The sequence below is a fragment of the Ahaetulla prasina genome, chromosome 1 (assembly GCF_028640845.1).
Source record: "Ahaetulla prasina isolate Xishuangbanna chromosome 1, ASM2864084v1, whole genome shotgun sequence".
Classification (NCBI taxonomy): domain Eukaryota; kingdom Metazoa; phylum Chordata; class Lepidosauria; order Squamata; family Colubridae; genus Ahaetulla; species Ahaetulla prasina.
This window is the reverse complement of record NC_080539.1, coordinates 74,574,386-74,597,667: the sequence shown is the minus strand read 5'-3', so window position 1 is coordinate 74,597,667 and position 23,282 is coordinate 74,574,386. Positions and strand designations below refer to the sequence as shown.

The 23,282-nt window shown below is 36.5% G+C and overlaps 1 protein-coding gene across 2 annotated transcripts in view; it reads left to right on the top strand.

Annotated features, from left to right (window-relative positions):
• Window positions 1–23,282, top strand: part of BIRC6 (baculoviral IAP repeat containing 6) — a 183,436-nt gene that overhangs the window by 64,406 nt on the left and 95,748 nt on the right. For both annotated transcript variants that reach the window (XM_058164248.1, XM_058164240.1), the window contains exons 30-42: window positions 2,757–2,976; window positions 3,499–3,632; window positions 4,097–4,234; window positions 6,846–6,973; window positions 7,624–7,755; window positions 8,860–9,075; window positions 11,298–11,481; window positions 14,974–15,129; window positions 17,249–17,382; window positions 18,597–18,750; window positions 19,463–19,579; window positions 20,396–20,550; window positions 21,529–21,655. In XM_058164248.1, the coding sequence (XP_058020231.1) occupies window positions 2,757–2,976; window positions 3,499–3,632; window positions 4,097–4,234; window positions 6,846–6,973; window positions 7,624–7,755; window positions 8,860–9,075; window positions 11,298–11,481; window positions 14,974–15,129; window positions 17,249–17,382; window positions 18,597–18,750; window positions 19,463–19,579; window positions 20,396–20,550; window positions 21,529–21,655 (1,995 nt within the window). The remainder of the gene's footprint in view (window positions 1–2,756; window positions 2,977–3,498; window positions 3,633–4,096; window positions 4,235–6,845; window positions 6,974–7,623; window positions 7,756–8,859; window positions 9,076–11,297; window positions 11,482–14,973; window positions 15,130–17,248; window positions 17,383–18,596; window positions 18,751–19,462; window positions 19,580–20,395; window positions 20,551–21,528; window positions 21,656–23,282) is intronic.

Below are 23,282 nucleotides of genomic sequence, written 5' to 3'. Positions count from 1 at the left end.
TCATGGGAATGTGTCATTTAGTTTGATTTCTGCCAAGACATGTCAGCCAAAATACTTTCAGGTGATATCTAAACTGCCTTTATTCAGGAACTGGAACGAAATCTTCACGTGTGGGTGGGTGGGTGGGTGAGTGTTGTATATATTTTATTTGCAATTTTCCTTTATCAATATTTTGTGGATAGTGTATTGACTGGGTCAATATATTTTTTACACAGAGCTAACAATAATAATACAATTAAATATACATAATCTTTGTCTTCCAACTTCTAACCTTAATATGCTCATTGTAATTATAATAGATTCTTTTATGTATCAATATATATAATACTATTTTCCCAATTTGTACTTATTTTCTCCCCCATTATTTGGGGTTCTTCTGCATTCACATCTTTGCCTTTAAACGATACAATTCTCTCTTTATGGTTCTTTATCACTTTCTCCATAAATATATTCAAACATCAATAACATGTCTTCATACAATGTATTTGTTGACCTCTGCTGAATCACATATTACTCAATGTTCCATCATAATTCCAATATCTCAATTTTCAATAAACACCAATAAAATCAATTAATAAAATTTAATCAGTCCCAGGATTATATCTCTTAAGTCTCCTGAATTTATAGTCCTTGAAAGCTATAAATTTCAATATATTTTTACACACTGTTAATAATAATAATAATAATACATTCAAATATACCTAATCATAGTCTTCCACCTCTTAGCCTTAATATATTTGTGATTATAATAAATTCTATTATATTTATTTATTTATTTATTTGTTCAAATTTATATACCGCCCTATCTCCCTAGGGACTCACATATCCATATGTGTGCTGCTATTTTCCCAATTTATACTTTATACTTTTTTCTATTAGTTTTTAATACAGTCATCATATTGCAAGATATTTTATTCCTATCCATCATCTCATAGCCTTTTTAGAATTTTATTTATTGATTTTTTTGGTAACTTTTTCATATTTGTCTTTTGGGATTCTATATTTCTTTCTAACATTTTTACACAAACTGAATATTCATATATACTTTTAAACATCACTAACATTTCTTCATAGAACTTTATTTTCTCCTGTTGGGTCATTTTGTACCAATTTAATATATTAAAAATTACTCAATATACCTCTAATATTCCAGTATCCCAATATCTAAAAACTCCAAAGAAGTCAATTATTAGTAAAATTAAATCAATCCCAGAATTATTTCTCCACGTTCCATGAATTATTTTTCCTTAAGGCCTATAAATTGATAATTTACAACCTTTATAATTTTCCAGTTTAACGCCTTTCCAATTGTTCAAATTTTAAAGTCTTTTTTATCTTTTCTTCTTTGTTTTTTTCCTTCTATCACCTTTCTTCTTTTGCCTCATAGAATATTCTGTCAAGTAGCATTAGTAATCCAAATCCAAATTGGCCCACCAAGTTCCCTCAAGTCTTTCAAATCCACCATCCAGTAAAGAGTTTCAATAGAGTTTTAGTTATTTGCAATTCAGTTTGTCTTAAAGATCTTCAAAAAGTTCACAAGATACTTCCAAACATCCAAGTCGCCTATTGAAATAGAATCAAGGTCAAGTGGCCTTCCAGGTTATTTACTTTCACTCCTTTTCTTTGTGTAGCTTAAACAATTATCACTTTCATTTAAGTTCCCATGCTGCAGTAATCTTCTTCCTCTGGTAGATGGCTCTCCATCCATTAAACAGACTGTGAAAAAACCACAGCTGATTGTCAACTGATCAGTGTGGGTTAAAAATAAAAGTTAAAAAAGCAGTTTCTCCCAATAATCACTTTTCAAAGTATTATTAAATCTTTTCCAGGCTTTCTATATTTTAACGTTTTTATTAGATATTTCTTTCACATCTGGGTCTTTAATCTTTCTCTATGTATCCAATTGCCGCTTTCTTAACGTTTGGAGATTATTTTTTAAAATTCTTTTACTTGGGTTAGGTCTCTAGAATAAAAGTTGGAAGTTGTCTCACTCAATTTCAATGCTCTGTCCACGAACTGCTTCAGCACAAAACTTATTGTCCCGATTGTCACAGCTTGTGACTTGCCAAAAATGGCCATCATCCCTGCTGCCGTTCGGGAGAGCTTTCTTCGGACCTAACAAGGAAAATGCAGTTTCCTTGTGGTCGACGAAGCACCTCTCCTTCCTTCACCACCCCTCCAGCACAGCTTTGACCCCATAGGTCTCTTGGCATGCAGATACTGGCTGCTTTTCAAGAAACTCGGTAGAGCTCTGCTGTTTTCTAGCCATTGTCGCTGTGACGCCAACCAGTCTCCGTCACTAGTGAGTCTTAATGAGTTGAGGGAGACCTAATCTACAGGCATAAGAAAGGATGTGTGTGTATGTGAGTGTGTGTGTGGTGAGAGAGAGAGAGATCTTGATGTGTAAAACCAGCTTTTGTATTTTTTAGAGAAGTATCCATGTGTTCTGTTTTTTAGTGATTCACCTTTTTATAAAAATAGAATACGAAAGGTTTCTAAATCTTCTAAATTAAATAACTGATATCACATTTAACTTTTTACTGTATTGTAAATCACTCAAAGTTGCTTTATTATGGGCAGCATAGAAATGTAATTAATTAATACAACAGAAACCTGTGAGGCTGCTAGTAACATTGTCACTGCTGAGATAATTTCTTAAACAAACCTGTGTAATATGTATTCACTTCTAGAATCACAATCAACTAAGCATAGGATGGTTTTTTTGCAATCTAACATACTTAATTTCTTTTTCTAAGGGCACTCTGTTCCTGTGGTTTTACAAAGTACATTTAATGCTCAAGCCTGTGAAGAATTATTCAAGCACTTGTGTATTAGTGGGACTCCCAAAATACGTTTGCACACAGGTCTTTTACTCGTTCAGCTATGTGGAGGTGAAAGATGGTGGGGACAGTTTCTCTCAAATGTCCTACAGGAATTGTATAATTCAGAGCAACTTCTTATTTTTCCACAAGACAGGTACTTTTCACATTACTTTTAATATATCATCAAGCAGCATCCAGTCTATATATTATTGAAATATAGAAAGATAAGCAAGTGGTCTTCACTGTGAGTTGTATTGTGTTGCGGGGGGTGCACTGAGGGAGCTGAACCAATCTCATTGGACATACGTTGTGCACTGATAATAAAGATTTGAATTTGAAAATTATAACAATTGTAATTATATAACAATTATAACAATTTGCAGTTGTAATAAATGAAGACCATCATCATCATAATTAAGTCTCTCTGTAAGTGATTGAAATGTATTATTTTCATATTAGGATCTGCATATATACATAGCCTATAACGTACCTGCAAAAAAAATCTGTCATCTGTATATTTAGGGCTATCAGTATGATTTAGTTCTTTATGCCTGAATATCAAAAGAGAAATAAATGATTGATTCCCTAGGATCAGCTTTTTTCTCTCTCTTGTGAAGTATTGCTACTTATTAAAGAAGTCAGGGATATTTTTAAACTACTTGCTTTTTATATTTAGGGTCTTCATGTTGCTTTCTTGCATTGGTCAAAGATCACTCAGCAACACTGGTGTCTTAGAAAGTTTGTTGAATCTCTTGGATAATCTCTTGTCTCCTCTTCAGCCTCAATTACCTATCCACAGATGCTCAGAAGGTACCAAACGTTTCTAAAATAATATTAGATTAAAAAAGAAAGTCAGTCCAACAATGTAACTTTTTTATGCAGGATTGTAAAATACAATCCAGATCACAATTAGATGGAAACAGAAAAACTTAATTCTTGGCTACCATATATTGTTTGTCTGTTATGAGCTAGGTTTTTTTTAAGCCCATGCACAGGAGCTTTAGAAGAAAAGATGAACGAAAAAATTCACAGAAACTATCGCACACTAATTTGACTGAATCTAATTTCAAAGCATTCATTTTAGGTATTAAAATTTATTCTCAAGTAATTGAGCAAATAATTTCTTCACATGGTTATCAAAGTTTAAGCACTCTTTTTTATGCTTTTCTATGTGAGGAAAAGAGAGATGTAAATTATTTTGAGATTCTGGGAAAAAAAATATGTTAGTGTATTTTGTCCTAATAATTACCTAAACAATTTCTCTTATTTTGAAGGCGTTCTGGACATTCCTATGATTAGCTGGGTTGTAATGTTGGTATCTAGACTCTTAGACTATGTGGCAACCGTGGAAGATGAAGCAGCTACATCTAAGAAGCCTTTGAATGGAAAAGAGAGAGAAAGATTCTTGACAGGTGGTGTATATATTACTTAAGATGGTAAAACCTATTAATGAGCATATACAGTAGTCACTGAAAAAGGGCAGTCATGTTTGCATAGAATAATAAACTACAATTTTTGATAAATCTTATTGTAAACAGCTATGAACTTGTTTGTCAGGCATGAAAGATCAAGTCCACACGTGAAGGTCCAATTAAACTGAGTTACTGTTAAACATTCCTTTGCACAGGGATCTTCTCAACTAATGGTTAGCACTTGCTTGGGGTTAGATAATAGTATTCGGGGATGGGGGGGAGACTTACTTTGCTTGTAATTATGTAGGGATTCTAGGCTGAGCCCTCTTTTAACTCCACCCCCAGGTTTTGCCACTCCTTTTACAATCTTTTTACTCCACTCAAATCATTGTCACTTCTAATCTAACCATTGACACCTTAGAATATTACTAGAATTGAAGATCCTGCACTGTTGTCCCAAAACAAAATAATCTTGATCTTCCATTTTAGAGAGAACCAGTATCCCAATCTCAGATACTGAATTAACCATTCTGCTGATTAGCTATTGATTAGTTCAATACTTGCAATGGCAAGTAGAAATAAAGGTTGTGTGTACTGGACATCCTTGCTCCTCAGTCTAGGAGCACTGTCGTTGTGTTGGAAAAATTATTTATTTGACAAATTTCCAGGGTACCATTTGTTCAGCAATATAGTAACTTTAAACAATTGTTGAACGAATGTCCATTAAACCAGTACCTGTAATAACCAACACTTTGCATTGCACTCAGAAACCAACTGGTAATCAGTTCAGTTAACAGCAAGGGCTTCATATGGACATAGTGAGGTTTGCCTGTCACTGCTTGGGCTGCCGCATCTGAATCTATCATTTTTTTCAAGGACAGCCCATGTAGAAAACATTATTGTATTCCAACCAAGGCTTGACCTTGAGGAAAGCCTATCAGTCCAGAAATGAGGATAACTGGTGCAGAATCTGGATTTGCGGTAATTCCACAGGTAGTACCAGCTTCTAAAGCAGGAGCTGGAGAATCCAGGAAGAGCCTTAAATTGCACAGCTCTTCACTGGCCAGTGCAATCCCATTCAGGACCAAAATTAGAAATCTCCAGAACTAGGAAGACCAAGCATTTAAAGCCACACCATCTTGCCAGGGTTGAACCTGTTTCTCCCAGTTCAGACCCAAACAGCCTCTAGGTCCTGCAACAAATTTCAAAATCATCACTTGGTTATGTTCTTCTGTTTCTAAATAGGCTACAAAGTGAAAATCAGAATGTCAAATACTTACAAGATTTAAGCATTGTAAAGAATAATTTTTAGTCACACCCTTCTAATCAGTTCTTCGGTATTTACAAATAAAGTTAACTTGTTCCATAATATTCCCAGTATTAGTTAACAGTTAGACAGAAGTAGGCATAAAGTTTGGTGGGACTTATCTATTCACAGAATGACTGCCAAAATACATGGCCACTCAAAAAGCACTGAGTCATTGTAACACAGCCTGAGGATTTTCTCCACCAGCTGCTATTTTCTCAGGTTGCTCATTACCATTTTAGCTTTCACCTCTTTTCGTTTTCTCAGATTATCTATAGATCTGTGTCATATTTGGAATTATTCCTATAAGAATATTATAGTCCATCTTCATTTCTGTCCAACTATCAATTTATCAACTGTTCATCTGTTTAAAAAATGCTTTAATAATCAGACGGGGCAGGAAACCTGCTGTATGCCAAGGACATACCTGCAAGCATATTAATTCCCTTTGGATTAAGCAATTAGAAAAAACATAGGGATGGACAGCACTTGATGTCCAGAGCTGAAAAGGTGATACAAAGTAGCAATAAGTGTATATTCATGTACTTTTAAAGAAAGGTACTTCTTTTCCTGGGGGTAAAGCAGTAACTATGCAATCCAAGTAAAGTGCATATTTGAGTTAAGGAGCTATCAACAGTTATACCCACGTCCAGTCCACTTTTTCTTTTCTTTTCTTTTCTTTTCTTTTCTTTTTTTCTTTTCTTTTCTTTTCTTCATTATTCAGGATAAAAATCCCTCCCACTTGAATAAATAAGTATGAATAAGGGCTGGAAGAGTCTTTTGGTTTGGGATTTTGTTCAAGGACTACCTATACACTACAAAACAGTTCAGTTTGGCTCTGAAAACATTGGTGAAATGTCAGGATAATATAAGATGAGGACGAGATCATTCAGTCTGCAAGCTTATCAGTGGCTGATATACACAGATTTATTGCATAGGACTTCCTTTCTCATCTGATTTTCTTGTGCAACATTTAATGTCTTCTCTGCTTTCATTTTAAAAAAGACTTACTTGTTTGTTTGATTGATCATTCAGTTAACATTTCATTTTTAAAAAGCCCTGTTTTGAAAGATGTAAGCTAGCTGTTTCTAAATACTGTCTCTGGTCCTTTCAATGAAGGGATTTCAGTTATTTTCCTAGCATCCATAACAATAATTCAATCAATGTTTGTACCCTTTAACAAACTAACAAAATACCTTTTTTTTCTTTTTTCAAGATACGTGTACTGATTTTTGTGTGTGTATGTGGTCTGTGTGTAAAACATTGACTACCAAATTTGAAATATCATTTTGTTTTGCTTTTCAGGCAATCAGTGGAGTTTCATTAACAATAATTTACATACACAGAGCCTCAACAGATCTTCAAAAGGCAACAGTAGCTTAGATAGGTTATATTCCAGAAAGATCAGGAAACAGCTTGTTCATCACAAACAGGTAACTTCTAGCTCATATTAATGATTTTCTTTTTTTCCCAAAATTATAGGAGGATATTATGCTTTTGAGATGCAATTCATGTTTTATATTCAGAGCAATATTTTATAAGCTAGGTAGCATATAGCTGGAATGCACTGAAGCAAATTAAAGGAAATTCCAGTTACCTGACTTTCCCACAGCAACCATGAACCTAACTGAAAGTGTGACTGATACTGACAATATAATAATTGCAGACAAGGGATCTAAGGAAATCCTATGCGTGCCCTGCAGGGTAGAATCAGAGATTTCCACCATCTTGGTAGAAGTTGAGTTCACATAAGTCTGAAACTTTGAAGGAAATAATGTGAGAAACCACTGTTCTATTTAACTTGCTCATTATACAACGTTTGGAAAACTTGACAGTGAGGACAAACACTTGGCAAATACCTGCTCTTATATATAGTGTTTGAAGCCTCACCAGTTTCTGCAACCTTAAATCTGTTACTGAAACTGGCTTAGTAATTTAGGTCTGTTGGCAGCCTGTTAAAGTTTTATAAATATAAAAACTAAAATTTTAAAAAAAAACTTTAACTTGACCATCCTATGAAAGTGCATATCGATTTTGCATTTTATTATATACATTTTTATATACTGTTAACATTTTCTTTTAGCAACTTAACTTATTAAAAGCAAAACAGAAGGCTTTGGTGGAACAGATGGAAAAAGAAAAAATACAAAGCAACAAAGGATCATCCTATAAACTTTTAGTAGAACAGGCAAAACTAAAGCAGGCCACGTCAAAGGTATGATGTTCTGCAATTATATTTATTGTCTCGCGCAGAAATATCTTTTTCTGCAAATTCAAATGTTTTGGGTTCATTTTTTCCACATATGATTTTATTATGCCTCTTAAGGCCTAACTTGTTTATTCAGCTACCTGCTATATCTCTGGTTTTAGAAATAATCAATTCTAACATAGATACCTGTTGATATATATGTATATGTACATATATTTTATATAAGCTGATTTCTAAATAATGCTGTGGGTTATTCACATCAAGATAGTTCCTTATAATAAAAATTTAAGATTAAATTAGAATATTTCAACAATTCTCCAACTGTGCCCTTTTCTGAGTCATCAGAAAAGGTGCATGGGCTGTATCCAAATAATTATGCTACTAATTAAGGGTAAAGGAAGTTGGATTTGTCTTTTTAAAACAACTCTCCTTCACTATCCATTCTTTTATTATGTGGTATAGGATGCTCTTCAAATAAAATGGTGTTTTAATTAAGCACTTTTTGGTCCGCAGAATTGTCTGAAATAGTTTTGCCTATCAGTTTCAAGTTATAAAAGTTATTTCTTTTAGGAATATTTGTTTATTTATTTATGAGGCAAGTTGTACAAAGTGTTGAGAAATTCTCACTTGAAGTCCAATAATCATACATTATGTTTGTGTTTTCACATCATCTAATCTAGAAACCATTTTATGTTCCAACTACTATCCCTTACTGTTAAGGCATTAGGTTTATCCAGTGTCTTATCCAAAGGGTTCAGTATGATAATAGTTGAGTAATAGTTCATGTAATCAGTTAATTTGTTTCTTACAAGAATTATAAATTTGAAAACAAATGTTATTTGTGCTGTGATTTAGGAAATAATCTTATGTATGTTTAGTTAAATAAACATGTATTTATTTGGACTAATTGCATAATATTGTAATCTAAGGTTTACATAAGATAAGAGAACTCAATGTTTTCTTATTTCTTTTTGATTGAAATACTGTGTTATTGATACTAGTGATTTTTGTGGTTGTTTTTTTCTCTATTTGTTTGTGAAATTATCGACTCATATGTTTCAATGAATAGTTGAATAATGGCAAATGTGTTTGTGCTTATGATTTATGTAGCACTTTAAGGATTTGATACGCTTACGACGGACTGCAGAGTGGCCCCGTTCTACGTTAGACACTGAAGTATCAACTGCAAAAGAAACTCCAGAAATTGAGCCCCTTCCATTTACATTGGCACATGAGCGCTGTATCTCAGTAGTGCAGAAACTGGCCCTCTTTCTGTTGTCGATGGATTTTACTTGTCATGCAGATTTGCTGTTATTTGTATGCAAGGTATGAATTATGCAATGCGTATCAGAAATAAATCTGATCAAAACTTGAAGCTTGCATTTCAGTACACTAAGTTGGATCAGCAGTTCTCACAGAATTCTTTCCCAGTAATTATTTGTTACCCAAAAGTATGATGACTTCAGCCCCATGAGGGAGAAATAATAAAATAGCATGATTTGAGATGACCAAAATTTTAAAACATCCACTGTTGTTCTGATCCCGAGGAGTTTTGCTCTGGTAGGATTACATTTCGATAAGTAAGTTTCCACAAGAGAAGGAAGCTGGTTATTAGGCTTTAAATATAATTCCATCAATACGGTGTACCTTTTCCTAGCTATTATTTATATAAAATCATCTATGTTTTTTCTCAATCCATCTGTGCTGAAGCAGAAGCTGTGGATTGTATCAAATAGCAGTTTTGCTTTACATGGACCTTTAATTTATGCTAACCAGAGCACCTAAATTTTGCTTCTTTCCCCCTCTTGACATAAGACATAGCCTCTTAAAAATGTTGCCATTGTGTCCTTGATAACTGGCACAAATCTGAATCATCACAGCATAGTAGTGGTGAGAAATATATCAAAATTTTGTTGGGAGTTTTTGAAAGTGTTGTTCACTTAGATAGAAATACTGTTGGTTACAGCACAATAATAGTTGAGTAATAGTTCATGTAATCAGTTAATTTGTTTCTAAGAATTATAAATTTGAAAACAAATGTTATTTGTGCTGTGATTTAGGAAATAATCTTATGTATGTTTAGTTAAATAAACATGTATTTATTTGGACTAATTGCATAATATTGTAATCTAAGGTTTACATAAGATAAGAGAACTCAATGTTTTCTTATTTCTTTTTGATTGAAATACTGTGTTATTGATACTAGTGATTTTTGTGGTTGTTTTTTTCTCTATTTGTTTGTGAAATTATCGACTCATATGTTTCAATGAATAGTTGAATAATGGCAAATGTGTTTGTGCTTATGATTTATGTAGCACTTTAAGGATTTGATACGCTTACGACGGACTGCAGAGTGGCCCCGTTCTACGTTAGACACTGAAGTATCAACTGCAAAAGAAACTCCAGAAATTGAGCCCCTTCCATTTACATTGGCACATGAGCGCTGTATCTCAGTAGTGCAGAAACTGGCCCTCTTTCTGTTGTCGATGGATTTTACTTGTCATGCAGATTTGCTGTTATTTGTATGCAAGGTATGAATTATGCAATGCGTATCAGAAATAAATCTGATCAAAACTTGAAGCTTGCATTTCAGTACACTAAGTTGGATCAGCAGTTCTCACAGAATTCTTTCCCAGTAATTATTTGTTACCCAAAAGTATGATGACTTCAGCCCCATGAGGGAGAAATAATAAAATAGCATGATTTGAGATGACCAAAATTTTAAAACATCCACTGTTGTTCTGATCCCGAGGAGTTTTGCTCTGGTAGGATTACATTTCGATAAGTAAGTTTCCACAAGAGAAGGAAGCTGGTTATTAGGCTTTAAATATAATTCCATCAATACGGTGTACCTTTTCCTAGCTATTATTTATATAAAATCATCTATGTTTTTTCTCAATCCATCTGTGCTGAAGCAGAAGCTGTGGATTGTATCAAATAGCAGTTTTGCTTTACATGGACCTTTAATTTATGCTAACCAGAGCACCTAAATTTTGCTTCTTTCCCCCTCTTGACATAAGACATAGCGTCTTAAAAATGTTGCCATTGTGTTCTTGATAACTGGCACAAATCTGAATCATCACAGCATAGTATGGTGAGAAATATATCAAAATTTTGTTGGGAGTTTTTGAAAGTGTTGTTCACTTAGATAGAAATACTGTTGGTTACAGCACAATAACTTTTAGTAATTTATATTTTCTTGTGTTATAGTTTTCAACTTTGCAATTTCCAAGATAAAATTAAAAATAAAGAAATTAGAAATGGGGGGGTGGTGTACTCTTTATATGAGAAGAACTTCCCCAAGCTACAGATGGAAGGCATCAGATAAAGTTACATATACTCTCAAACCAGAAGGATTATCTTATTTCTTCTTTTGATCTATCAATACTTCTGATAGCATTCTAAATTCCTTTACCATTATTTATAAATACATGTGCAAATTACAGTTGCTAAATATTCAAATATTTATTTTGTAGAAGTGTTGTGTTCTCCATAGATATGAAACAAGTTGCGGCAAAGATAATTTTGTCTACCTGTTTTTATTTCAGGTTCTTGCTAGAATTGCAAATGCGACAAGGCCTACAATTCATTTGTGTGAAATTGTGAATGAAGCTCAGTTAGAAAGGCTACTACTGCTTCTGGTTGGAACAGATTTTAACAGAGGTGATATCTCTTGGGGAGGAGCATGGGCTCAATATTCTCTGACATGTATGCTGCAAGATATTCTAGCAGGTTTGTTAAAATTATATTTTATCTTTGGAAAATGCTTTGGTTACCTGCAGTGGGGAACAATGAAAGAGTAGTAGTTAATTAATTAGTCTTGAACCATATCAAAGACAATAAAATAAAGGTAAAATATAGGAACTAATTCCAGGATAAAATAGATTAAAAATGCAACAATAAAATATGTATGTGGTAAATAGAGAAAAAAATATTTCGTCTATATGATATCCCAATTTGTTTGGTATAACGGGTTCTTAGCTGAACTGCCTTCTCTTTACATCATTTTATAACATGGTAGGTGAGGGAAGCACCCATGTTTAGTCATGGAATCTAGCACCTAGATTCACATCGGGGGAGGCACACTGGACCTGATTTTTGTCTCTGGTCAGTGGTCGAGAGATCTGGACTTAAAGGAAATAGTCATTGAACCTTTGTCATGGTCAGATCACTCTCTCCTTCGCCTGGACTTTCTGACCGCTACCCAACACCGCAGGGAGACGGAACCACTACGATGGTACCGTCCCAGGCGCCTGATGGACCCAGAGAGGTTTCGGACGGAGCTTGGGCCACTTCCTGAGGGTCTGGCTCACGGCACGGCAGAGGAACTAGCTGCAGCCTGGGAACGGGCTGCGGCTGGGGCTTTAGACCGTGTCGTGCCTTTGCGGCCTCTGACCCGCGCAGATCCCAACCGCCCTTGGTTCTCCGAGGAGCTGAGGGGATGAAACGCCGGAGAAGACGCCTAGAGAGTTCCTGGAGGTCCAGCCGCTCAGAGGTTGATCGGACACTAGTTAGATCCTATACTAGACCTACCTAGTGGCACTGAGGGAAGCGAGGCGCTACGCCTCCTCCCTCATTGCGCCGGCAGATAACCGCCCAGCTGCCCTGTTCTGGTGACCCGCCTCCTTCACCAGGGGAGCGGGATGACCCGCTATGGGACGTGCTGAGGAGTTTAACGGTTATCTATACGATAAAATCGCTCAGCTTAGGGACGGTCTGGACCAAAATTGTGGTGATTCAGACGGGTATCTGAGGGCGGTCTTGGTGATGTTGTTTGGGATGAGTTTGACCCTGTGACTCCGAGGACATGGACAGGTTGCTGGGTAGATTGAATGCCACCACGTGTTTATTGGACCCGTGCCCCTCCTGGCTGGTGCTGGCCACCAGGAGGTGACACGAGGCTGGCTCCAGGGATTACGAGTGCTTCCTTGTTGGAGGGAGTCTTCCGCCGCCTTGAAAGAGGCGGTGGTGAGGCCCTCCTCAAGAAGCCTTCCTGACCCGCTGTTTTAGGTAACTATCGTCCGGTCTCCAACCCGCTCGCGAAGGTTGTAGAGAGTATGGTGGCATATCAGTTTCCCCTGCACCTGGAGGAAACTGTCTATCTGGACCTGCTCCAGTCCGGCTTCCGACCGGTTACAGCACTGAGACGGCTTTGGTCGCGTTGGTGGATGATCTCTGAGGGCCAGGGATAGGGGTTATTCCTCTGCCCTGGTCCTATTAGACCTCTCAGCGGCTTTTGATACCATCGACCATGGTATCCTGCTGCGCCGGTTGGAGGGATTGGGAGTGGAGGCACCGCCATCGGTGGTTCTCCTCCTATCTCTCCGACCGTCGCAGACGGTGTTGACGGGCAGAGGTCACCCCGCGCGCCTCACTTGTGGGTGCCGCAGGGTCGATTCTCTCGCCTTCTGTTCAACATCTATATGAAGCCGCTGGGTGAGATCATCAGTGGCTTCGTGTGAGGTACCAGCTGTACGCTGATGACACCCAGCTGTACTTTTCCACACCGGCCACCCCAATGAAGCTATCAAGTGCTGTCCCGGTGTTTGGAAGCCGACGGGTCTGGATGGGGAGAAACAGGCTCAAGCTCAATCCTCCAAGACGGAGTGGCTGTGGATGCCGGCATCCCGGTACAGTCAGCTGAGTCCGCGGCTGACTGTCGGGAGCGAGTCATTGGCCCCGGCGGAGAGGGTGCGCAATTTGGGCGTTCTCCTGGATGCACGGCTGTCTTTTGAAGATCATTTGACGGCCGCCTCCAGGAGAGCTTTCCACCAGGTTCGCCTGGTGCGCCAGTTGCGCCTTTCTAGACCGGGATGCCTTGTGCACAGTCACCACGCCTGTGACGCCTCGCCTGACTACTGCAATGCTCTCTACATGGGGCTCCCTTGAAGGGCATCCGAGGCTGCAGTTGGTCCAGAATGCAGCTGCGCTGGTGATAGAGGAGCCCTCGTGGCTCCCGAGTGACACCTATCCTGCGCAGGCTGCACTGGCTACCTGTGGCCTTCGGGTGCGCTTCAAGGTGTTGGTGAACGCCTTTAAAGCGCTCCATGGCATAGGGCCGGGTTACTTACGGGACCGCCTGCTGCTACCGAATACCTCTCACCGACCCGTGCGCTCTCACAGAGGGACTCCTCAGGGTGCCGTCGGTAGCGACAGTGTCGTCTGGCGACACCCAGGGAAGGGCCTTCTCTGTGGGGCTCCCGCCCTCTGGAACGAACTCCCCAGGACTTCGTCAACTTCCGGACCTCCGAACCTTTCGCATGAGCTCAAAACTCACTTATTTATTTGCGCTGGACTGGGTTAGTTTTTATGGGTTTTAATGGGTTTTATTGATGGGTTTTAATGGGTTTTAATGGGTTTTATTATTTGCTAAATTTTAATTGCGGCCAAATTGAATAAGTTTTTTAGTGGTATTTTAATAGTATTTATTTTGTAATAGGACTGTTTATTTTATCTGGCTGTAAACCGCCCTGAGTCCTTCGGGAGAAGGGCGGTATAAAAATTTAAATAATAAATAAATAAATAAATAAACCTCAAATCTGCTCTAGAATAGGCCCTTCATAAGAATTGCATCAAATTCATTGGCAGGTATTTTTCATATTGGAAAATGGTTTCGTTCTTAGCCAATCAAATTAAAGGTCTGGTTTTTTGCCAATAACTCCATGTTTCCTTGGGTACTTATATCCAGGACTCTGTTTGAAAATTTCCTTTGCCTGGGAAGCAATTGAGAGTAAATATTGGGTGAAAAACAATAATTCAGTAATTCAGCTTATACAGGAGATAGGCTGAGCCGTACTTAAACTGTTCCGCTAAACATATTTTGGGTAGTCAGTCAGGGCCCATTGAACGGCTTCTCTGCCAATAGGTTAAAAACTATTTTAACTAATTATTGAGTTACTTACTGTATGGAGTGAAAACCTGCTTCTGCTCTTGACTGCTGAAGCTTACATGTTCTTGTCAATTCTCAATATGCTTCTTTAAAAAATGGATCTGAACTTATTTCAGTGAGGAAGCTTTTGTAAGGCCCCACAATTCCACACCATACCTCAGCATTGGGACTTTTTGCCCTAAATATTTTCAATTTGAGGGGGAGGGGGCAAGGTACTTGGGTAATTATATTTAGATTAGATAGTCTTTTGGTACATGTCTCAGCCTCCACCAGGCTTCTTTTAAAATTGATACCCATCTTTGTCTATGCCGGTAACTCTTCCTTGTATCATTCAGGAGAACTGTTGGCTCCAATAGCTGCTGAAGCCATGGAGGAGGCTGCTGTAGGAGAGGAGGCAGGAACTTCAACTGTAGATTCAGATGATGCTCTTCAGCAGTCTGCAGCTCAGTTAGTGGAAACTATTGATGAGCCTTTATCACATGACATTACAGGTAAAATCAGTATAACCTGCATAATGGCATTCAATTGTTTAAAACTGTTCTTTTATTGCTTTGGCAATTCTGCTAAACATTCTTGGATTCCAGTAGTTGCTGGAAAAGTATACAGTTCTGCTGGTGTCAAGTAGTGCTAAGCAACTTTAGTACTCGGCGACTAAAAAGCCACATACAACCAGGCACCATATAAACACCACACACAAAATAGCCCAAAGCATACAGTCTGCTAGAGAGAAGTTCCCTGAGGATGGGCTCCAGCTCAAGTCTGAAAGCTCAGAAAAAAAAATCTCTGGTCCCGATGACCAACCCCAGACTGGATCTTGCAACGTTATTCTGGGACATATATATTTGCCTTCTAAGCTTGCTTGTTTTCTTGCAGATGTTTTGTTAACTAGGTAACATCATCAGTGCTAGCAAGGAGTGTGGTTCGCTGTCAGTTTATATTCTGGTGCCTTGCCTGCCTGTGTGGGTGGGTGGGGGGTCTTAGAGATTCTTTGGTTGGGCTATTTACTGATGGCTCTTTGGCAGTTTTTTGATTGGGGTATTGCTTATTTGATTGTTGATCTGAAGTTAACCTTGAAGTTAATCTATAATGGTCTGAGTGCTGATTACTGGTGGAGAGGTGCTTGAGTCTTTCGCTTTTGGGCTGGTTGATTATCTCTTTTGCATAGTTTGCAATGCCCCAATCAATAAACTGCCAGTAAGCAGCCCAACCAAAAGACTCTCTAAGACTGCCGCCACCCACACAGACAGGCGAGACACGAGAATATAAACTGATAGCAAACGGCTCTCCTTACTAGCACTAATGATGTTACCTAGGTTGGGTAATGAAACGTCTGCAAGAAAACAAGCAAGCCCTAAGCTACAAATATTCTCCTTTATTGATATTGCCTTCATTCGTGATAACTTGATGCAATCCATAGCAGATGCAAATATCTAGAGAAGGTGTGTCCAACATGTGATCCATAGGCCACATGTTGCCCTGTACAGTTAGTACAGACCTCATAAGATAATTTAAAAAAAATTAAACTAAAGCTTGTTATTTATAGACATTAACTATGTTATATATTTTATGTGCAATCCAAGACAATTTCCCTTCACTCAATGCAGCCCAGGGAAGCCAAAATGCTGGACAAGCATGCTTTAGAGTGTATAACGTAGCCTCATTTTACTTTCCTCCCCCACATTTTTGTGCATAATAGAAATTTAGAGCTCACATTCCAAGACTTCGTGAATAGATAGACAAAGAATTTCTATTTTCTGTTGCAAACTATAGGTAATCCTCCACCTATAACCACAAATGGGCCCAGAATTTTTGGTAGTTGAGCAATGCTTCATTCACCAACTATGATCCTAGTTCTTCCAGTTGCCCTTGTTAAGAGTGGAGCACCAGAGAAATGGTCCAGGCTTCCTGGGCATGCTACGGAGAGGAGGGGACCAGGGCTTCTGTAACTGAGAGGCCTAGACCCTCTCTCCATCCCCACTGGGGAGAGCAATCCCTCTGCACACTGGAGGAACAGATGTCAAATCTGGCAAATACACAAGGAAATGCCATTGTTCTCACAATTTCTCCTCCTCCCACCACCCCATGCCCAGGAGGCCTGGATCCTCTCTCTGGTGTTCAGCTGTTTTCAGAATCCCACATTCATGTAACCATAATTTGCAATGTTTTTTCCAGAAATCTGCATTTATGTCTGGTTTCCAGCAAAAAATGCCAATTACAAACAATTCAGTTAATGACCTCAGAATTCGCTTACTGACCATGGATTTGCTTAACAACCATGGTGATTCATTTAATGACTTCTGGAAAAAATGTAAGATTGGGTCGTCACATGACGGCCCTCTTAATAACAGGCATCATTTGCGGCTCAATTATGGGTAGAAGGCAAGAACTGCCTATATTTTGTTTGTAAGCTTCTGTTTTTATTGTTGTACTTATTGTCATAAGCTGCTCAGAGTCACGACAATGGGATAGTCTCAGGGGTGGGTTTCAAAACCCATTGTTACTGGTTCACTCGTGGGCATGTGCAGAAGCGTCTGGGCAGGTGGACGGAGCCTCCCACCACTGGGTAGTCTATAAATTCAGTAAATAAAACACTGTTTGAATCCCCCAAAGGTACTCCACCTCTGTCATCTTTGGAAAAAGACAAAGACATTGATCTTGAATTATTACAAGACCTGATGGAAGTTGACATTGATCCGCTAGATATTGATTTAGAAAAAGATCCTCTGGCAGCAAAAGTCTTCAAGGTATGGAACATAATGCATTTTTAAAATAGCTGCAAAACACCTGTGACACCGTCTTAGCTCTTTTCCAAATGGGTGTTTCTGATATTAACATGATAGAATCCTGTACAATATACAGGTATCAATACCATTTTCATTATAAACTTATTAGGTTTATTTTGAGATTATTTTATATACAGGTTATATTTTCATTTTACCAAATACTCTTAAGAGTAACAAATACAAAGACATAGTTAAAGTGTAAGTGGTATTTCTAGACATTCCGTAAAGTCCTAATGATTTTTAAATGCATCATTTTAACCATTTTTATTATTTTTGTATGTAAAGAAATGGAAGAAGGGAAAAAACTTATAAATATACTTTTAAAAATGATGGAGGAAAAATATATTTTATTGCTTGTAAAAAAAATCAGGTGTTTTAAACACATTATTAAAACTTGAACACATGAAGTAATATTAGAGTACTGATCAGTATTACATTGGTAGAACCAATTCATAACCAGAAAGTGGCACATATTATTGATCTGAGGTTGTAAATCTGAACCACAGATCAGATTCTAGACATGTCACACTACAGAGGCCACTTAAGCATTTAATTATAGTTGGATCTGTGAGTATAGATTCTTTAGATTCTTTACATTCACGTGTGACAGAGTATGATTAAAATAAACTGTGGAAGGAGGGTCATTCAGAGGACATAATAGGAAACATGTCTGTGCTAGAATTTGATTTTGAGCATAATAGTAATAGATCTATTTATATACCATTGTAATTTTTGAATTTGAATTATTTGATACTTTATAATTCATTTGTTTCCATTCTGGGCATATGGGCATATTGATCATGTAAAGCAATCTTCTTTAAAAATACTTTGAATTTCGGCTCCTTTCAACCTGACCATTTAGCATGTGATTGGAGTGATAGCGCAAAATAATGGTCCAATAATGAGTTGGGGAAAAGTACTGTAAATATTAGCTGGGCCATTCCCTTTATACTGTTAAATTATAGTTCAGTGAAAGAACGTATTGATCTGAAAACTGCCAGTATAGTTGGCAGCTTTTATGGCAAAATAAAAGACTCTTGATTTCCTTATAGATACAGATCATGATGTTAGGATACAAATACTGAAGATACAATCTAGTTGAGAGTCATGGGAAAAAAGTTTTTATTTTGAGGAATTTCAGACCAATGAATTCTTTTTTTTTCTATTTTATAAAGCCTATAAGTAGCACCTGGTATGATTACTGGGGTGCTGATTATGGTACATACAATTACAATCCTTATATTGGAGGTGTTGGAATTTCTGTGGCAAAACCACCAGTTACAACTGAGAAGAATGGATCACAGATTGTGAGTGTATCAGTCTCTCAAGGTAAGCATATCAGCTAGTTTTACTTTGCAGCCCAATTTCAGAGAATACTGTATTTGTGGTAAAAAAAAAATACATGTTCTCTTTTGCACATATTTCAGTTATGCAAATTATGCTTAAAAAATGTCTTTAGAGATAATAATTAGGAAACTCTGATCCAGTATCCTGTTACACAAGAGGTGTACATGTGAGCATAGAAAGATTATAAAAACAATGTTTCATTTTTTAAAAAGTCTATTAAAGAAGTGGTCATTTTTCTGTCTTGGAACCATGTCTTGCTACTTAGAGCAAAGATCTTTCTGACTTGATGTATTTAACTCTTTGCTCATGTTTGCACATTTTTATAATTAGTTTCTATTTTAATTCATTTTAAAAGTATTTCCAAATGTATGAATCAGTGTAAACCAGGGGTGAGTTCTACTTCCTTTTACTACCGGTTTGCAACGGGAGCGTGCCCTCTTCTATGCATGCGCAGATCATTCATAGTGACATCCGGGCAGGTGGGCAGAGCCTCCTGTTGGTTTTACTACCAATTTGCAAGAACTGGTCCGAACCAGGGGCAACCCACCACTAGTCTAAACTCTTATTTATATAAGAATAAACAAATATCTAATAACATATTAATGTTTAATACAATATTAAAATAAGCAGAGTTTTACCTTTTTGATGTAATTTAGAAATGTGTTTATTTGATTCTATTTGATTCTTTTCAAAGCTTTAGATGCACGTTTAGAGGTTGGATTGGAACATCAAGCAGAACTAATGCTGAAAATGATGTCTACTCTGGAAGCCGATTCCATTTTGCAGGCCCTGACCAATACATCTCCTACATGTAATTTTGCACAGTTAAACCTAAGCATCTCTGAATGTTATGGTAATCTTTCTCTTGCTATTGTAGATAGTCTGGAACTTATAGCTGAATAGTGATTGCATTATGGCAATTATACCTAGTAACAATTAGGTATAATTGACATAATTACATATTAAGTACATATTAACTTCCCAGCATACACTTAGTTTTACAAACCCTATTAATTTTTTAGTTCATTATAAATACATTATATATATGAGAGGCTTTTTGAAGTGTATTGGAGTTCCCTATCTTTTTAGAATGTTCTTAAGGTGTTATTTCAACAAATGTCAATTTTTTCTAGCTAATATTTATCAACTTGGTTATTTGCAATATATAACAATAAGCATGCAGACATAAAAATAACATAATATTAATTAGTATATTAGTATTAGTTTTAGTATATTAGTATATTAGTATTAGTTTTCTAGAACATAGGACAGAGTGTCAAACTTGTGACCCGCAGGCCAGATGCATCATGCGCTGGCCACCCCCACCCCCTTTTCATCGAAGGGGGGAAAGTTGAAATACATCACGTGATGATGTGTCGTCATGAGTTTGACACCCCTGTCATAGGATATGCAAAGAATTAAAATCAATTTCCTAGCAGTATGTTTGCCAGACTAATTACAGTTTGAACTTAAGTTATTGTTACATCCATCTGTTTTTTCAAGTTATTTAATTCAGTTTGAATTCTAGAAAACTGATCACAATATTTTGGAAGAATAACACATTCAGTGACAAACACTATGTGATTCTCTTTTGTAATTAAAAATATCTTGACCTTTTTTTTGCTAGTAACTCAGTCTCCTGGTGGAACAGATGATTCTTTGCTACGTGGGTTGCACACTTCAAATCAAAACAATCAGTTTATTATTCAGTTGTCCTCCATTCCAGTGTTAAGCACATGCTTCAATAAACTATTTTCCATGTTACAAGTCCATCATGTTCAGGTAAATAATTGTTGCTCTTGGAATTTGTAGAAAGTTCATATATTGTGTTGTTACACTAGAAGTGTCGCTCAGCACTATACTTCATTGAGTTGACGCCTAGTCTGCCGCTTGTATTTTCAAGTTAATGTTTCTAATAAAAGTATTTGACAGGGCAACATTACTTTAATAAATATATTTGAAAATAAGTTGATATGTATTTTCAGAACAGACAGATGTACAGATAGACGAATATTATTTGTGATGTACTTTTGGAAATTAAACAATATATTCTAAGGCTAAAATAATCCGTACAGGTAAAGCGCTAGTTAACAACAAAATATTAATAACATAATTTTAATTAAAAACTGTTTTTTATCATTTAAAAAAAATAGGCATGCATTTGTGCTCACATGGTTCACATATTATACTAAAACATAATATAATAATTTTTTATGTAGGATCTATGAAGCCATGCACTGGTGCTTTAAACTGTAGTTTCTTGGGATGAGTTTGCACATAACATTCACCCAACGTATCTAGTTATAATATATATTTAAACTGTGATTTACAGTATTACATTTTTATAATGTCCTTTTCTGGATTCTGAGATGGTTTCATTAGTATATACAATTATGTTGTTAAAATAAGTACCTTCCTAAGTTTTCAAGTAAACAATGGAACCTTAGGGGAACAAAAGCAAATTATTAAGCTCCAATAAAACAAACAAAAATATTTTCTTGAAAAACAACAGTCAAACACGAGCAAACATTAATTTGGATCTTATGTTGCTGCTTTGACAATCTGATTATAATCTGCTTTTAGTAACCATACAAATTAAAATATGACAGAAATAGTACTCATAGTCTGCAACAGTAGTTTGTTAACCAAAGTAAAAATTGATATTTGAAATCTTAATTGCAAGTTCTTAATTGCAAGTTACATGGTTATCTTATTCTAAGAATGCCTTTTAAATAACAGTTGCTAATATTTGTTCTCTAGCTTGAGTCCCTACTACAGTTATGGCTCACATTAAGCCTGAATTCTGGAACTTCTGGAACTAAAGACAACTGTAGTGACATTTTCCTCTACAATGCCAACCGAACACCTGTCATTCCTTTAAATCAAGGTAAGCTGTGTCACTATGCACTGCTGCATTGATCTGAATCAATAGTTTTAAAAATACTGGGATTCTGCTGTATTCAGTATACTGTACCACAAGTAGTCCTTGACTTAACAACCATTCATTCAGTGACCTTTTGAAGTTAAAATGGCACTGAAAAAAGTGACTTTATGACTAGTTTTCACACGACTATTGCAGCATCCCCATGGTCATGTGATCAAAATTCAGACACATGGCAACTGACTCATAGTCATGATGCTTGCCATGTTCAGGGGTCATGTGATCACCTTTTGCCACCTTCTGACAAGCAAAGCCAATGGGGAAGCAAGATTCACTTAACAACTATGTTACTAGCTTAACAACTGCAGTGATTCACTTAATAAGTATGGCAAGAAAGGTCATAAAATGGGGCAAAACTCACTTAACAAATGTCTCGCTTATCAACAGAAATTTTGGGCTCAATTGTGGTCGTAAGGTTGAGGACTACCTATATATTCAGATTGGATTTTTTGTTAGATTGTATGGTAAATTGAAGAAATATCTCCAGTTAAAATTAGCTGTCAAAAAGAAAAAGATAGGAGATGGATACCTTGAGTCTTTTATATATCAAGTTCCTTTGTATTTGAAAAACCAATTCCTGAATCCACTTTTTCTTTCTACCATAAAACATATTGAAATACCATTTTTCCATGTTAAAGTATACTTAAAAAATGAATTAAGCTTTCAACTGGAGTTAATTCTAGCACTGTTTTAGGTGAGCTCCATATTAAGTTGATAGCCAAATGTCATTCTGACAGTAAAATGGTGAATACATAAAGGAGATGATAGATAGATAGATAGATAGATAGATAGATAGATAGATAGATAGATAGATAGATAGATAGATAGATAGATAGATAGATAGATAGAAATGGCCTTGAGGCTAAAACTTAATACACTTAAGCAATTAAGGAGTATTTAAAATGATAAAATATGCAGATTACAGAATCATTAGGTTTCTTTCTCATACCTTAGATTAGTTAGCATAAGTGAATGCTTTCTCATTCTGTGGTATGTTGTCTGCTGTTGTAAACCACCCATCACTTAGGTGAGCTGGGTGGTATAGAAATTTAATAAATAAATAAATTCCTGGATTTCTTTTATTTGAAAGAAATTCTGTATTTAAGATATTGTAGAATCTCCAAACAATTGTCTTCAAAATAAATGTTGGCACTTTTAATCTCTCTGATTGTTTGTATGTCCTTGACTAATAACCGTTCATTTAGTGACTGTTCAAAGTTACAATGTCATTGAAAAAAAATGACTTATGACCATTTATCATACTTATGACCGTTGCAGCAGCCCCATGGTCACATAATTATCATTCATATGCTTGGCAATTGGTTCATATTTTTGACTGTTTCATTGTCCTGGAATCATGGGATCAACTTTTGTGACCTTCTGACAAGCAAAGTGAATAGGAAAATCTGATTCACTTAACAACTATGTTACTAATTTAACAACTGCAGTGATTCACTTAACAAATGTAACAAGAAAGATTGTAAAATGGGGCAAAACTCAATAATTGCATAAAGCAACATAAATTTTGGGCTGAATTGTGGTAGTGAGGACTACCTATGTATGTATGTACACA